This window comes from Rhinatrema bivittatum, chromosome 2 (genome assembly GCF_901001135.1).
Source record: "Rhinatrema bivittatum chromosome 2, aRhiBiv1.1, whole genome shotgun sequence".
Lineage (NCBI taxonomy): Eukaryota > Metazoa > Chordata > Amphibia > Gymnophiona > Rhinatrematidae > Rhinatrema > Rhinatrema bivittatum.
Genome location: NC_042616.1, coordinates 168713633 through 168730230, shown reverse-complemented (window position 1 = coordinate 168730230; position 16598 = coordinate 168713633). Strand labels below are relative to the sequence as shown.

Here is a 16598-nt window from a genome sequence, read left to right as displayed (position 1 = left end):
ATCTGAGTCCTAACCTGGTATTTTCATATCTACAGATCCAACATTATATTAGGTCCCTGCCATTGGACACCTTAACCCCAATGGTCTTCCACTCGCTAGATAAGCTATTTATGTTAGAAAGAATCCAACCCCCCTCCTTATCTCTTTATTATAAAAACCTAGTAAACTTACTAAACAGGAGCCTTATTCGGTATTGGTAGATCGTTGGAACAAGGATGGAGTGTTTGTGGTGAATGTTTCCATTCTCCGAGCATGCTTTCAGTGAGTCTCCCAACTCACAGTGAGTGTGTACTGCCGGGAAATGCAGTACAAATCTTTGCGGAGAGCCTATGTGACTGCACAGGTAGCCTACCACTCCCATATTTCCATGTCTGAAACTTGGGATAGTGTGCCTGGGGCCCATCTACATCTATCTCATTCTTTTTGGGCGTGCCCCCCAATCAGGCAATATTGGGGTCGTATAGCACGCTATCTTATGACAATACCTAGGTTCACTCTTCCCATTATCCCCTTACTTTTTCTATTTGGATGTTTACCACGTTTGCTGATAAGGGGGGGAGGTCCTCGTCTTTTTATCCTGAAAGCATGCTTAGAAGAAGGTGCTTAGAAGAAGGTGATTTTGTTGCACTGGAGGAGTACAGAGAATCCATCATTTTGGACATGGCGGAACCATCTTCATCACATGCTGCGCATGGACGATTTGGCGTCACGTGCTACACCTTAGCTGCGCCGAAGGTTTCTGGCGGTCTGGGACCCTTCAGGCACTACTGCACCGCTCCAGGAGTTTAATTCTTAATGATAGAATTGTTGACTTTTCTCATGATGAATGGGTCCGGAGATCACAATAGGAGTCCCCTTTACGTCAAGACGTAACCAACAAGTATGGACTTGTTGGTTATTCTTGTGCCTTGCTAGGGTTTTGGGGGGGGGGGGGCGGAGGGAAGGGAGGGGGGAAGTACAAGGGAAAAGGGGGGGGGGGTGGAGTGGAGGGAAATGATGAGTTCATTGAAGAATTAATTTATGTTATACTGGATGGCCGGCAGGGTTTCAGAGTCCACACTCTGCCGGTACACTAGTTTGGTGTAATGTTTATTCAAAATAATAAAAACCTTTGAAACTAAAGAACGTCGTCGGAATATAGAAAAATGCAGTGTTCTCATTTACCCAAAGTAATACCACAAATATCCTTATTCTTTCTCACCACTTCAGCTAATGGTTCAATTGCTAGATCAAATAGTAGTGGGAATAAAGGGCACCCTTGACACGTCCCATGGGCTATGTCAACACAAGGCGAGGAGCCCCATTGTTCAGAAGATGCGTGTTAGGTTTAACATACATGGCCCTTATCCAAGCAATAAAGTGTTCAGATATTTTGGTGTTCTGCAACACTGCAAATAAAAATGGCCATGAAAGCTGGTCAAAGGCTTTTTCTGCGTCTAAAGAAGCGACTACTCCTGAAACCCCAGATTTCTCAGCCAGGTGTATAATGTTGAATAATCATCTAGTATTAGATGTTGACGATTTCCCTTTAACAAAGCCTGTCTGGTCACAATGTATTAAGTTGGACAAACAGTTCTCAAGTCTCATCTGCAACACATTAGCAAGTATTTTCAAATCAGAATTCAATAGAGATATAGGCTGATAAGAACTACACTTATCAATGCTCTTACCCCTTTTGTGAATTAAAGACACAAAAGCATCATCACCCAAATTACCAAGGGATGATTGACCTTCATCCATCATCCATCATGATCTCTGTAACAAAACTTTTCTACTTACTTAAGTTATATGTTGCCTACTGATAACTTGTTCTAATCTGCTTCTTGCCGATTTGTTATATTAATTATCTATAATTATCCTTAACATAGAACTCGTACTAGTTCTCTGTACGAAGTTGTATAAATCGTTCTCTGTATGAAGTTGTATAACTCGTTCTCTGTATGATGTTGTTTCGCTGTAAACCGGGGTGAAGGCACTAAGCTATACTTCGGTATATAAAAGAATATAAATAAATAAAAGAAAAAGAATATAAATAAATATTAAAAAGACTAGTTAAGAGCAGCCTGAATTACATCAAAAACTTCTTATAAACATCAATGGGGCCTGGCCCGGGGCATTTTCCACCTGGCAAAGCCTTAACTGCCGCTTGTATCTCCTGAACCAAGATAGGTGTCACCAAAGCCTCTCTCTGAGCCTCCGACAATACTGGTAAATTCAGGCTAGAGGAAAAAATCCTTAATATTTCCTTCTGCTACCAGGGGTGCCGGGGAGAATAACTGAGAATAATATTACATAAAGAGCCACTTAATCTTGCTAGGATTAGCTGTAACATTCCCATCCAACGTTTTAAGGGACACAATATGAGATTTACATTGCCGTTTCTTCACCGCATGAGTTAAAAAAGCCCCTGGTCTATCTCCATGTTCATAAAATCGTAGATGAGTATATCTCATAGCTCTTTCCATCTTATGAAATTCCAAGGATTTTATCTCTCTCCGAACTGCTTCCAAATTTTTATAAACGCGAGCTGAACAACTCTGTTTATGCAAAGCAGAGAGATGCGCCAACTGACTATGAAGTATCATAAGTTGTTTATCCCTATGTCTGTTATTGTTCAAAATGTAAACCGAATTGATCAATAATTCTGTTATTGGAAAGTCGGTATAGAAAAAACTTTAAATAAATAAATAAATAAATAAATGTCTGCGAATGTGGCTGGCATATCCTATAATTTTACCTCTCAAAATGGCTTTAAAGGTGTCCCACCACAATAGAGGTGAATATTCAGTATTCGGGTTATGGGTATTAAATTGGGAAATCGTTTCCCTCAAGAGACAAGGAAACTCCTGATCTCCAAGTAAAGATATGTTCAATTGCCTAGTGAAGCCAGACTGCCCAAGTGTGGCAAAGTTGATATTGAGTTGTACTGGGCAATGGTCAGAAATTGCATAAGGAAGGATTTCACTGCAAACCATATGTGACAAGAAGTCTGGAGATCACAAAAGGTAATCTAGGCAACTATAGGAGTTATATCTAGGGGAAAAATAAGTATAGTCTCTAGCTAGTGCATGCTGCTGTTTCCACACATCAAGCAAATGATGAGCATCTAACAGCTTCTTATGACTCAAGTGCTGCTGTGAAGCCCCACCTAACCCCAATGACCTATCCAACACAGAATTCATACATGTGTTCCAATTGGCCTCCAATCAGCAATCGGTTAAACCCAAATATGGTAAGATCAGCAGTCAACTGCTTAAAAAAGGCAGCTTGCCCCTGATTGGTGTTACAACCGTCGGTTGCAGATGGTTGTGACCACTAATGCTCACCTCTTTTTATGTAGCCCTGACATCATTGGGGAAAGTGGCAGCCTCGCCAGCTATTGCCGATCTCCCTGGCGTGGCAGCGTGGGCACTGCCGACCGCCATCTTGCTCATGGGATCACGTAGGCGCGCACGCAAAGGCCAGTATTAAGCACATCATGGCGGGAACCTCGGGGGCGTCCCCTCCGGATGAAGTCTACACTTTGCTGTACTTAAGCTGCCTGGCCCTGCCTATCAACAAGTTAGCAAGGAGTTCCCTCATTGCTGAATCCGCTTCTCTCGTATAGACTTCCTGTTCCAGTTTCTGCACTTCGGCGTGAGATGCTCTGGGTACCCACTCCTCGGGGGCCCTTCCTCGTCTCTGGCTATCCGCTCCTCGGAGGGCCTTCTGCCTTGGACTGCGGTCTGTTCCTGTTCCCTGGGACCTCTCCTGGAACTATCTCTCTGTGAGTACCTTGGCTCCATGGACTACTACTGAACCAGCTTTATTGTGAGATCCTCTCCGGTGTACCCCGTATGTCGGGCCACTACCGTGCCAGCACTAGTGAGGAGCCACCTCGGTGTACCCTGTGCTGCAGGCCATTGCCACGTCATCGCTACTGAATCCTCTCTGGTGTACCCCGTACGTCGGGCCACTACCGTGCCAGCACTAGTGAGGAGCCACCTCGGTGTACCCTGTGCTGCAGGCCATTGCCACGTCATCGCTACTGAATCCTCTCTGGTGTACCCTGGGTCTCAGGCCAATACCGTGCCAGCTCTAGTGAGGAACCACCTCGGTGTACCCTGCGCTGCAGGTCATTGCCACATCATGGCTACAGGTCCCTCGCCGGTGTACCCGTACCCCGGGCCACTACAACACCATCTCTGAGTGAGGAATCCCTCGGTGTACCCTGTGTTGCAGGCCACTACCATATCATCACTTCGGAGAGACTTCTTCGGTGTATCCCGCTCTGTGGACCATTACCAGATATTTCATGTCTGAGGCATTCCCTCAGGGTGTACCCCTTCTCAGACCTTATCTCTTTCTCCTGCACCCCCCGCTTCACGGGCTGTGCCTTTTCTACTTTTATAATAAAGACTCTATTCCACAGCTGTGTCTGATGTCTTCTGAGACCGCGCCTTCTAATGGTGAGGCTCACAGGGCTCCTCCCTGTGAGCAGTATCATCTCTCACCTCGGCCCAGGACCCACACACCTACAAGTCATAACAATTGGGGTCATACATATTAACTAAGGTGCAGGGAACAATCCAAGATTGCATATTGACCCCAGCATCAGAGAAAGAGCTATGCACCGTAAAGGGAAAGTTTTTATCAAAGAGCACAATAACCCCTCTACTTCGCAAATTGTAAAAAGCATAATATATATCCCCTTTTCAGCTTTTCATGCTCAGCATTGGTCAAATGTGTTTCCTGCAATAGAAGAATCTGAGTTTTCCGTTTATTTGCAAATTGCAAGATCTGTTTACTTTTAATGGGTGAAGAGATTCCTTGCACATTCAAGGAAAGACATCTAATAAGCCCCATTGTTCTTTAAGAAAATTAAGGATCTAGCCAAAGAACATACATAATGCAAAAAGCCAGATCTCACCCAAAGCTGATCTGCCCTTGAACAGACAGTAATGTAACAGTGCCACCTATGGACAATAATCTCCATAGGTATAATTTGCCCACATTGCCCCACAGGCAGACATCCCGCATGCCAATTTCCACGCAATCTCAAATCCCACAAACTCAAGCCTATAGCTAACAAGTTCATACAAAGACACATGTTTGAGTACAGTGGGTTACAGTAAAATCAACAGCATGCTGGGATTTAATGGATATTTCTCAGGGAAAGAAGGAAAGACATACCTGTCGGGTTTTCATGTTTTTAGGATCAAGGATAGGGAACTTTTCTTAGGAGAAAATGACTTAGTTGGAGTTATTAGATTGGTAACTTATGTGGGGAAGAGGGGAGTGTAGGGTTTTCAGTGAGGTCCATACATACCAGCATGTTAGAGGACTGTATGTTATTGTTCTGGGTTTAGGATTGGCTTGCACCAAAGGCTCCTCAAACAGCCAGGTTTTCCCATTTTTCCAAAGGTAGGGAGATCTGGGGCCAGTCTAATATGTGGAAAGTAGAGAATTCCACAGGGTGGGAGCAGCGCACGCAAAGGTCCTTCTCCTAGTGTTAATGAGGCATATGGACATTGTTAAAAAAAATAACCTCTTAGATATGTAGTCCAGATGTATTCCATGCATTAAGAAAGGTGAAAGGAAGGCCAAATAATTGCCAGCATGGTTAAAAGGTGAGGAGAATGAGGCTATTTTAGCCAAAAAATCTTACTTCAAAAATTAGAAGAAGGATCCATCTGAAGAAAATAAAAAGCATAACATTGGCAAGTTAAATGTAAAACATTGTAAAGACAGGCTAAAAGAGAATTTGAAAAGAAGTTGCCCATAGAGGCAAAAACTTATAACAAAAACTTTTTAAAATATATCCAAAGCAGGAACTCTGAGAGGAAATCGGTTGGATCGTTAGATGATCGAGGGGTTAAAGGGGCACTTAGGGAAGATAAGGCAACTTAGAGCTAAGATTCTGATCCTAACTAAACAGGAAATCAAAATGGAGAAAAGAAATGTGACACAATTCTCCACATTTGACGAGGTATCACAAACTGAAGTAGAATCCATGATAAAAAAGCTGAACCCTGCACCACATAAAATTGACACCATTCCCACCACAGACATAAAAAAACTAGCTGATATTACCTCTTACACACTAGCCAAAATAATTAATCTATCACTCAATGAAGGAGTAATGCCAGACACACTGAAAAACGCAATAATTAAACCAATTCTGAAAAAAAGAAACAGTGACCCAAATGTCTTAAGTAACTATAGACCGGTTTCAAACTTACCTATGCTCGCAAAACTAATAGAAAAAACAGTACAAAAGCAACTAGCAGAACATCTAGACAACAACAACATACTCTACCCATCACAACACGGCTTCAGAAAACACTATAGCACCGAAACATTACTAATCTCTCTAACTGATAACATTCTACGTGGTTTTCACAGCAGAAAACACTACATCTTGATACTACTAGATCTATCCGCAGCATTTGACACAGTTAACCATAACATACTATTAAAAAGACTGGAAGAAATTGGATTACAAATGAAAACAATTTAATGGTTCACATCATATCTCACAAATAGATCCTATCAGGTACAGATAAATAACACTATATCAGACAAGATCGAACTAAAAACAGGCGTTCCCCAGGGATCAGCACTCTCAGCGACTCTATTTAACATTTACCTGCTCCCCCTCTGCCACCTACTGGCAGGGCTAGGTGTCATACACTTCATATATGCCGATGACATTCAACTAATTCTACCAGTTGAAGAATCAATTGAGAAAACACTGAATCTGGCAATGTTGTACCTTGACATAATAAAACAACTATTAAACCAAATGGAACTAGTAATTAACATAGAAAAAACAGAATTCATACACCTTCAACGAAAAAACATTGTAAGAATTCAAAACCCCGTTAAACTTTAAAATAATAAATCAGTGGAGCTAACTGATAAAGCTAGAAACCTAGGAGTGATTATAGACACAGAACTCAGCCTTAAGCAACACATATCAGTAAAATCAAGAGAAGGCTACACCAAACTAATGGTCCTTAGAAGACTAAAACCCTTATTAACTCTAGAACACTTTCGTACAGTACTACAAGCACTAATATTTGCAAGCACGGACTACTGTAACACACTTTTTCTTGGATTACCATATACCACAATCAGGCCGCTGCAAATACTACAAAACTCAGCTGCCAGAATACTTACTGGGAAAGGCAGAAGAGATCATATCACCCAAACACTGGCGGATTTACACTGGCTCCCAATAGAACAAAGAGTACAATTCAAAACACTATGCACAATTCATAAACTAATAAACGACGAAAATGCTGACTGGCTAAACACCGCACTGCGATAACATGTCCCTCAAAGGAATCTCAGGTCCGCCAATAAAGCACTACTAACCATACCCTCAGTAAAAACAGCAAAGTTAACCCAGGTTAGAGAGAGAGCACTATCTTTGGCAGGACCATTATTATGGAACACATTACCACTTGAGCTAAGACTAATGAAAGATTTAAAACTCTTCAAAAAAAGCCTACAAACTTGGCTCTTCAAAAAAGCATTTCACAGTGAGGTCGCTGAAGAGACAACAAATACATTCAGCTGAAAGTCACCAATAAAAGCAGAATTATTTGTTTTTTTGAATCACAATTAAATATTAATTTAAACCAGTATGCTCATATACGATTATCCCGGCGATCATAAATAGCATCTCCAACCCACTTATCATTTAGAATATATTATTGATCGATGTAACCGTAAAATATTGGCACAGCATGGATAACTTAGAAAACAATCAAACCTATTTCGAGCCTAAATGTAAACCATTGTGATGGTGCATTACTAAACGACGGTATAGAAAAGTTTTTAAATAAATAAACTGCAGAAAGACTAAATGAATTCTTTGCTTCGGTGTTTACTGTTGAAGATGTTGGGGAGATACCTGTTCCGGAAACAGTTTTTAAGGGTGACGATTCTGATGAACTGAACTAAATCACAGTGAATCTGGAAGATGTAGTAAGCCAGATTGACATTTGAATAGTAATAAATCGCCTAGACTGGATGGTATACACGCCAGGGTTCTGAAAGAACTCAAAAATGAAATTTCAGAACAATTATAAGTAATTAGAAATCATCCGCTGTACCTGAAGACTGGAATGTGGCCAATGTAACCCTGATATTTAAAAAGGGCTCCAGAGGAATTCCGGGAAACTATAGACCAGTGAGCCTGACTTCAGTGCCGGGAAAAATCATGGAAACTGTTATAAAGAATAAAATCACAAAACATTTAGATGGACATGATTTAATGGGATGCAACCACATGGATTTACGCAAGGGAGGTCTTTCTTCACAAATCTGCTCCTTTATTTTGAAGGGGTGAATAAACATGTGGATAAAGGTGAACAGGTAGATGTGGTGTATTTGGATTTTCTGAAGGCATTTAATAAAATCCCGAATGAGAGGCTTCTAAGAAAACTAAAATGTCATGGAGTAAGAGGTAGATTGTAAAATAGTTAAGACAGGAAACAGAGAGTAGGATTAAATGGTCTGTTTCATTGTGGAAAAATGTAAACAGTGGAGTGCCTCATGGATCTGTACTTGGACTGGTGCTTTTTAATATATTTATATATAATCTGGAAAGGGGTACGAAGAGTGAGTTGATCAAATTTGCAGATGACACAAAATTATTCAGAATAGTTGAATCACAAGTGGATTGCAATAAATTGCAGGAGAACCTTGTGAGACTGAAAGGTTGGACGTCCAAATGGCAGATGAAATTGAATGTTGACAAGTGCAAGGTGATGCATGTAGGGAAAAATAACCCATGCTATAGTTACACAATGTTAGGTTCCATATTAGGAGCTACCACCCAGGAAAGAGATCTAGGCGTCATAGTGGATAATGCACTGACATCTTCAACTCAGTGGGGTAGATTTTAAAAGAAGCGCGATCAGCCTACTTTTGCTTGCGCATCAGACTCAAGCAAAAGTACGCTGGATTTTAGTAGATACGCGCGGAGCCGCGCGTATCCACTAAAATCCTGGATCGGCGCGCGCAAGGCTATCGATTTTGTATAGCCTGCGCGCGCCGAGCCGCGCTGCCTCCCCCCGTTCCCTCCAAGGCCGCTCCGAAATCGGAGCGGCCTCGGAGGGAACTTTCCTTTGCCCTCCCCTCACCTTACCCTCCCTTCCCCTACCTAACCCACCCACCCGGCCCTGTCTACACCCCCCCTTACCTTTGTCGGGGGATTTACGCCTCCCGGAGGGAGACGTAAATCCCCGCGCGCCAGCGGGCCTGCTGCGCGCCGGGCCGTGACCTGGGGGCGGGTACGGAGGGCGCGGCCACGCCCCCGGGCCGTAGCCACGCCCCGTACCCGCCCCCAAAACGCTGCCGACACGCCCCCGCAACGCCGCGCGCTCCGGCCCCGCCCCCCGACACGCCCCCCTCCGAGAACCCCGGGACGTACGCGAGTCCCGGGGCTCTGCGCGCGCCGGGAGGCCTATGTAAAATAGGCTTCCCGGCGCGCAGGGCCCTGCTCGCGTAAATCCGCCCGGTTTTGGGCGGATTTACGCGAGCAGGGCTCTGAAAATCCGCCCCAGTGTGTTGGGTGGTCAAAAAAAGCAAACAGAATGTTAGGAATTATTAGGAAGGGAATGGCAAATAAAACTGTGGATGTCATAGTGCCTCTGTATCGCTCCATGGTGAGACCACACCTTGAATACTGTGTGCAATTCTGGTTACCGTATCTCAAAAAAGACATAGTTGCACTGCAGAAAGTGCAGAGAAGGGCGATCAAAATGATAACAGGCATGGAGCGACTCCCCTATGAGGAAAAGATAAAGAGATTAGGGTTCAGCTTGGAGAAGAGACGACTGAGGAGGGATATGAGAAAGGTCTACAAAATTCTGAAAGGGCTTGATTGGGTAAATGTGAATCAGTTATTTACTCTTTCGGACAATAGAAGGACTAGGGGACACTTCATGAGGTTATTAAGTAGCACATTTAAAACAAATTGGAGAAAATTATTTTTCACACAATGCACAATTAAAGTCTGGAATTCATTGCCAGAGGATGTGGTTAAGGCAGTTAGTGTGTCTGGGTTTTAAAAAGGTTTAGATACGTTCTTGGAGGAGAAGTCCATAAATTGCTATTAATCAATAAGGAATAGATACTGTTGCGCTGGAAGTGGACCCTTAGCCTGGTTCAGGATTGGTACGGGCCCTCTGGTCGACCCAGAGAGTGCCTGCCACCAGGAGGCGGAGCACAGGAGGAGACAGAGGCTAGCTGGAGCTTCACCAATAGCAAGCCGGGGTTTCCGCAGGTTGAACCTTGGGTACCCGGGCCGCCTGGTCTTAGGTGGGCCTCGCAGGGTCTCCTAGAGATGAAGCACAGGGGAGTGCCCACCACTAACAAGGGTGCGCAGTCAATGTCCAAACAAGATGGTCCAGAGGTCACAGGAGGCCAGAATAGAGTGTCCGAGTGGATAGCAAGGATCAGGGCCAGAGTATCAGTCAAGAATGGTCAGCCGAAGCAGGGGTCAGTACCAGTGGTCACTCCGGGCATAGTCAGATCAGGCAAAGGTCAAGTTCCAGGTGGCAATCAGACATGGTCAGTAGACAGGCAGATGTCGGTTCCAGGCAGCGGTCAGATGTGGTCAAGAACAAGCAAAGGTCAGTACCGTGAGATCAGAACGAAGGGTACTACCAGGGAATGGAGAGACGCTGGAACAGGAGACACTAGAACAGGCAAACTTACGACACCGGAGTGTTGACCCGATTGCCAAGGCGAGGAACAGGGAGCAGAGCCTTGCCTTAAATATCCGGCCTAGGTGACGTCATCGGGAGACGCCCCCGCGGGTTTTCCCACTGTTGGCCCTTTAAAGGGCTGCATGTCGGCCGCACACGCGCCTAGGGGCGGGACTGAGGACGCCGACAATGCGGAGCCCCAGTGAGACCTCCGCTGTGAGGCCTGCACAGTAGACTGTGAGCGGGGGAGCCGGGGATGTTGCGAACTGGCTGCGGCAGCAGAGGAGGAGTGCCCGGAGCTGGTGGAAGGAATAGCGAGGTGAGCAGCACTGACTGCAGGACGGATGCGGCTGAGGCGTGCAACAGATACTACTTGTTACCAGCATTAATAGCTTGGAATCTGTTTAATATTTGGGTACTAGCCAGGTATTTGTGACTTGGATTGGATACTGTTGGATACAGGATACTGGGCTTTGATTGTCCCTTGGTCTGACCCAGTATGGCATGTCTTATGTTCTTATGTTATGATCTTATGTATGGTCCTTAGGGATGGTATCATAAGCCACATTTTGAGACGTGAGTTACAGAGGTCAATATTCAAAGCACCTTCAGTGCTATTTAGCCGGATAAATGGGACTTATGCAGCTAAGTAGCAGCTGCTGAATTATCAAACACATTCAGTGGCTTCAGCTTAGCCATATAAATCCTTTATATGGCTAAAATGTTAGTGCATACGTAGTAAGCATGTACGGTGCTGTTCGTACCTCTGACTATCATGTAAAACTTCCCCCCAAAACCTAGACCACCACCAAAACCTCACCCCCGAGTTACTAGTTGCCCCCTCCTTCTCCCTCTCTCTCCCCCTCACAGTAATTTACAGCATGATGCACTAACTTACCACTGAGACCTAGAGTTACTGTAACAGGTTCATCCTTTACGTATTATTCTGTACACATAAAGGTGTAATATAGGTCAGGTCATAATTCTGTGCAAATAAAATATGCTTTGAAAGGTGGCTAGACTATTGTGCCTGTGAGACTGGTTTAACTTTGATGCTAGATGTTCCTGGAGGCAGACTGAGAGAGAGAGAGCAGATGGAAGGTATAGCACTTTCCCTTTTGCTGACCTTACCATCTTTTCTTCCTACGGCTCGTCGTGTCATTTTAAATAATCCCATTATTGCACACCCAGTTCATATCTGGAAAAGAGTTTGTAAGTTTCTGGCTCTCCCTGTTCATGGATTTTTCCCTATCATGCCTTTGGCTAAGAATCCATGCCTTGCTTATTGTTCTTTTTTTCCCCCCCGAAATGGGGGATTGGCAGAAACATGGTCTCAGGTTTTTTTTTGGTAGATGTGTAAAGGAAATGAAATCATTTCCTTTCGAGAATAAGTGGACAGGAACCACATTGTCAGCAGCACACAGTGTGTGCATAGTTACAACTACAAGAAGTCTTATTGAAATGGCTTGGCGGGGTGGATTTCCTTGTGTCCCAGATCCCGTAGAACGATTTTTAAATGATTCCACTATACGTAGTCAGGTTATTTCTCATGTTATATAATTGCATTACTGACTTGGATCTTCTCTCTGATAGGATAACTTCCTTGATTAGGAAGCAGAACAAGGATTTGCAGGTATCCCTGAACAAGACAGATTGGGATGAAATCTGGCAGGCGCCCACTCTGTGTCAATCTGTGCAAAGTGAACTGAATTAATTTTTATTTTATTTTATTTATTTAAGGTTTTTATATACCGGCAATCATGAGAACATATCTTGCTGGTTTACATGAAATGGGAGTGCATTAAATACATCAACTAGAACTGTGGTGACCGAAGGAACAGTTACAATTAACAAGGGTAGCAGAACTTGGAGAAGAAGGAAGAGATAGGAAAGAAAGAAATTAAATTAAATTAAAAATTAATGGTGACACTTCTCCACTGCAAATATAGACGCCCTGCTTTTTACTCTTCCTTCTCATCTTCAGCTTTCTCATCTTCAGCTTCCTCTCTTTGTCGGAGGAGCTGTGGACTAACAGGCACCTACATGACTACATACATGTTTGGACCTGTCCAATGGTTTCTTCCTTTTGGGGGGGAAGTGGAAGTTGAGGTTAAAATTATTTGTCATAGAGATCTTACCATTACACTACTGTTAGGCCTCTTGGGTGTGTAGAAAGATGTTTCTCTCAATGATAATGGTCATGATAAAATTCTTATCACACAATCGGGTAGATTTTAAAAATGTTGCACATAAAAAACCCGGGTTACGCGTGTGGCCAGGGCCTTGTGCACTCCGCGTGCATTTTCAAAGGGGCCTGGCCACGCACATAACCCCCGTTACGTAGCGAAGGGCCGGGCCCAGAGAAAGGGGCGGTCCAGGGGGTGGGGAGGGATGGGGCTGGCAGTCGGCCAGCACGCGCAAGTTGCTTCTGCTCTAATGGAGCAGTAAGCAAAAAAATAAAAGGTAGGTGAAAGGGTTTAGGGCGGTGGGGAGGAGAGGGGAAGAGGGAGGGAGTTAGGGTAGGGAGGTAGAGAAGTTCCCTCTCAGTCTGCTCCTTAATTGGAGTGGACTGGGAGGGAACTGGGAAAAGGGACCATCGCGTCGCTGCGCTAGTCACGGGCTGCATACACATGCGCACACGGATGTAAAAATCTGCCCCGCATGCACGCGCACTCCTTGTATTTTATAATGCGCGTGCGCCGACGCACATGTCATAAAATAGCCACACCCATGTGTGCGCGCCGGGAAGCACGCACATATGGACACGCGCGCATAAGTTTAAAAATTTACCCCAATGTTATTAGCTGCTAGGCTCACAATTGACTCTGTTTTGGAAAAGTACTCATTTCCAGTCCTGTTGGAGAAAACAATTAGTTGCAATTGCAATCCTTGAAAAGCTCAATTACTCTCAGCTCGATACAGTATCGTTCGGTCGAAGATTTCCCGTCTGTAACGTGCTCGGAGCGCACAATTCGGGCGTGCAAGGCGATCCAGCGATACAGTCTCCAGTTTCACGCGTCCGTAGCGCTTCTTAAAACAGACGCATAACCCTTTCCGCATGCGGCATGTAAATGAACGAATTAGCTGTATAATGCTGTATAATGAAGGAATTAGCTATTCCCCTCCGATACTGTAACGCGCGCTCAGATTATCTCCTCAGTAACCCGCTGTTTTGCCGCGGCCTTAACGTGCTAGTTTACCGCCTCCCCCTAGTAGGTGTTAGTGTAGTGTAAAAAACATTGCTTACCCGCCCTGGTCCCGTCCGGTCTCCGGTCCAGCCCGTCCGGTCTCCGGTGTAGCCCCAGTCCGGTCTCCTGCAGCCCCGTCCGGTCCCCTCCTCCCGAAGCAAAAAAAAAAACGAAAAAGTAGCAAGGCTCGGGCCTGCTACGGTAGTCCCTTCTCCCTTCCTCCCGATGAACACACGGTCCCCGCCGGAATGAATGCCCGTGCTCATGCCATGAGCGCCAAAATCGCACGGGCATTCATCCAGGCAGAGGGAGCCGACGGCGAACTACCTCTGGCTCCCTCTACCTGGATGAACGCACGGCCCCCGCCGGAATGAATGCCCATGCGATTTTGGCGCTCATGCCATGAGCGCCAAAATCACACGGGCATTCATCCAGGCAGAGGGAGCCGACAGCGAACGACCTCCGGCTCCCTCTGCCTGGATGAACGCACGGCCCCCGCCGGAATGAATGCCCATGCGATTTTGGCGCTCATGCCATGAGCGCCAAAATCGCACGGGCATTCATCCAGCCGGACACGCGCCCACCCATCCAGGCAGTGGCGGGAGCCGGACATGCGCCCACCCGCCCCCCGGGATCCGAGGGGCGGGTGGGCGCGTGTTCGATCGGGCGGCAGCGGCAGCGGGATCCGGGGGCGGCAGCGGGATCCGGGGGGCGGGTAGGCAGCGGCGTGTTCGATCGGGCGGGCGGGTAGGTGGCAAAAAATTTTTTTTTCTGAAGCCATCAGCAGGATCGTAGCTCCCCCCGACGAAGACGAAGATGGCCGCCTGCATGGGGGAAAGCGTGCAATTGGCCGCTGAAGACGTGACGTCACATCCCGTGACGCCAAACGTCGTGACGTCACGTCTTCAGCGGCCAATTGCACGCTTTCCCGTGCAGGCGGCCATCTTCGTCTTCATCGGGAGGAGCTACGATCGTGTTCCTGATGGCTTCAGAAAAGTAAGTTACTTTTGCGACTTACTTTTGGGATCTTGACAGATCCCAAAAGTAAGTCGCTTTTGGAAAAAAACCAAAATTGTCGCTTTTTGAAAAAAAAACCAAAATTGCTTTTGATTTTTTTTTGCTTCTCTGCCGCCGCTGCTGCCGCCTACCCGCCCGATCGAACACGCGCCCACCCGCCCGATCGAACACGCGCCTTTGGTTTTTTTTTTGCTTCGCCGTTGTGTCCCACCTCCTCCCGGAGCAAGGCTGCTTTCGCACCCGCTCCGGGAGGAGGAGAGACACAGCAAGAAGTAAGTCGCTTCGCCGCTTCCCTCCTCCCGGTGCCTGTCATTCCAAATGTCATTTGAAATGACATTTGAAATGACAGGTACCAGCGCACCCAGGTTACTGTATAGGCGCTGTATTAATCGCCTATACAGTAAAATGGGTTGTGCGGGCATAACCCTTCCCTATCGCTTCACAGCCGCGGCATGCATTTGCATGCAATTAGAAGAGAGTATCAGGCGCTAGGTCTAGAGAACTGTGCGTGCGGGGAGGAAGGGTGCGCCTGACACTGCCGCACTGTTTCTACCGCGGCCTTACAGTATCGACCCGTCTTTTTGGGGGAAGAGCGATGGTGCCATATGGGAGAAATTCTGGCAATATTATGAAGGGAATACATGATATTTTTTGCAATTTCTCTAACATGTTTGAATCCTCCCACTAATTGTTACAAAGCAAAGTCTGCTCACTGAATGATCTATTTACTTATGTGTATGTGCCAAAGTTATTAATTGACTTATGAGACCATTGATGATGTTTCTGAATTTTATGATGTGTGTATTACTTGTTTAAATAAACAAAAATAAATTCTGTTTGATTTTTAGAACTCTCAAACTTCAAGACAAAGTTCTCAGTGCACTGAACATCTGGAAAATGGAAAATCAAGCCAAAATGAGCCCTATAGCAATGATAGAATATCTAACTAGAGTCCTAGTCATGGCAGATTTGCACAGCCTAGCAAACAAAGTTGGAACTTTAAGGACCTTTACAGAAGTAATGAACTTCTAAACAGTGCATGGAATAAAGGATCTTTAGTTAGGGGAATCTAAAATACAGAAAGTTATCATATAATTGTCTAATAATGTTTTAAGTAGATGCCTCATTACAATGGACTCTTTGGTTATGTGTAAGCCATAAAAAAAAAATGAAAACTCAGTAGGGTACATAAAAAACAAGCATTGCTTTCTGTCACAACAAACTCTGTGTGTCTTGTTTAATTTCCACTTATACTGCATAACTATTTTGACACAGTGCAAATATGTTTCTCACAGGACAAGCAGGATGGTTGTCCTCACAAATGGGTGACATCGAGGATGGAGCCCAACCACGGAAAACTTCTGTCAAAGTTTCAGGAACTTTGATTGGCCCCTACTGGGCATGCCCAGCATGGCACTAACCCTGCAGCCAGCAGGGGTCTCCCTTCAGTCTTCTTTTTTCCGCGCAGCAGTAGCCACGCGGTCAAAGAGCTCTTAACCACGTTCCTGACAGGAATTCTTCAATTAAAATTCTGAAGAAAATTTGCCTCTCAGGGGTCTCCCTTCTTCAAATTTTCACTCCGCGGAACTTCGGTAAGTTTTTTGCCGTCGTTTGGTCGACTACCGTCGAGTTTGGCCCTCGAGGCCCGTTGGCAGTCGACAGTCCCGCGGCTAAATTTTTGGCCTATGGC

General features: G+C 45.3%; 1 protein-coding gene across 6 annotated transcripts in view; it reads left to right on the top strand.

Moving 5' to 3' along the window:
* The window catches only part of LRRD1 (leucine rich repeats and death domain containing 1), a 105262-nt gene extending 88996 nt beyond the window's left edge, over window positions 1–16266 (top strand). For all 6 annotated transcript variants that reach the window (XM_029588853.1, XM_029588850.1, XM_029588851.1 and 3 more), the window contains one exon: window positions 15757–16266. In XM_029588853.1, coding sequence (XP_029444713.1) covers window positions 15757–15940 — 184 coding nt within the window. In that variant the 3' untranslated portion in view covers window positions 15941–16266. The remainder of the gene's footprint in view (window positions 1–15756) is intronic.
* The last annotated feature ends 332 nt before the right edge of the window (window positions 16267–16598 follow it).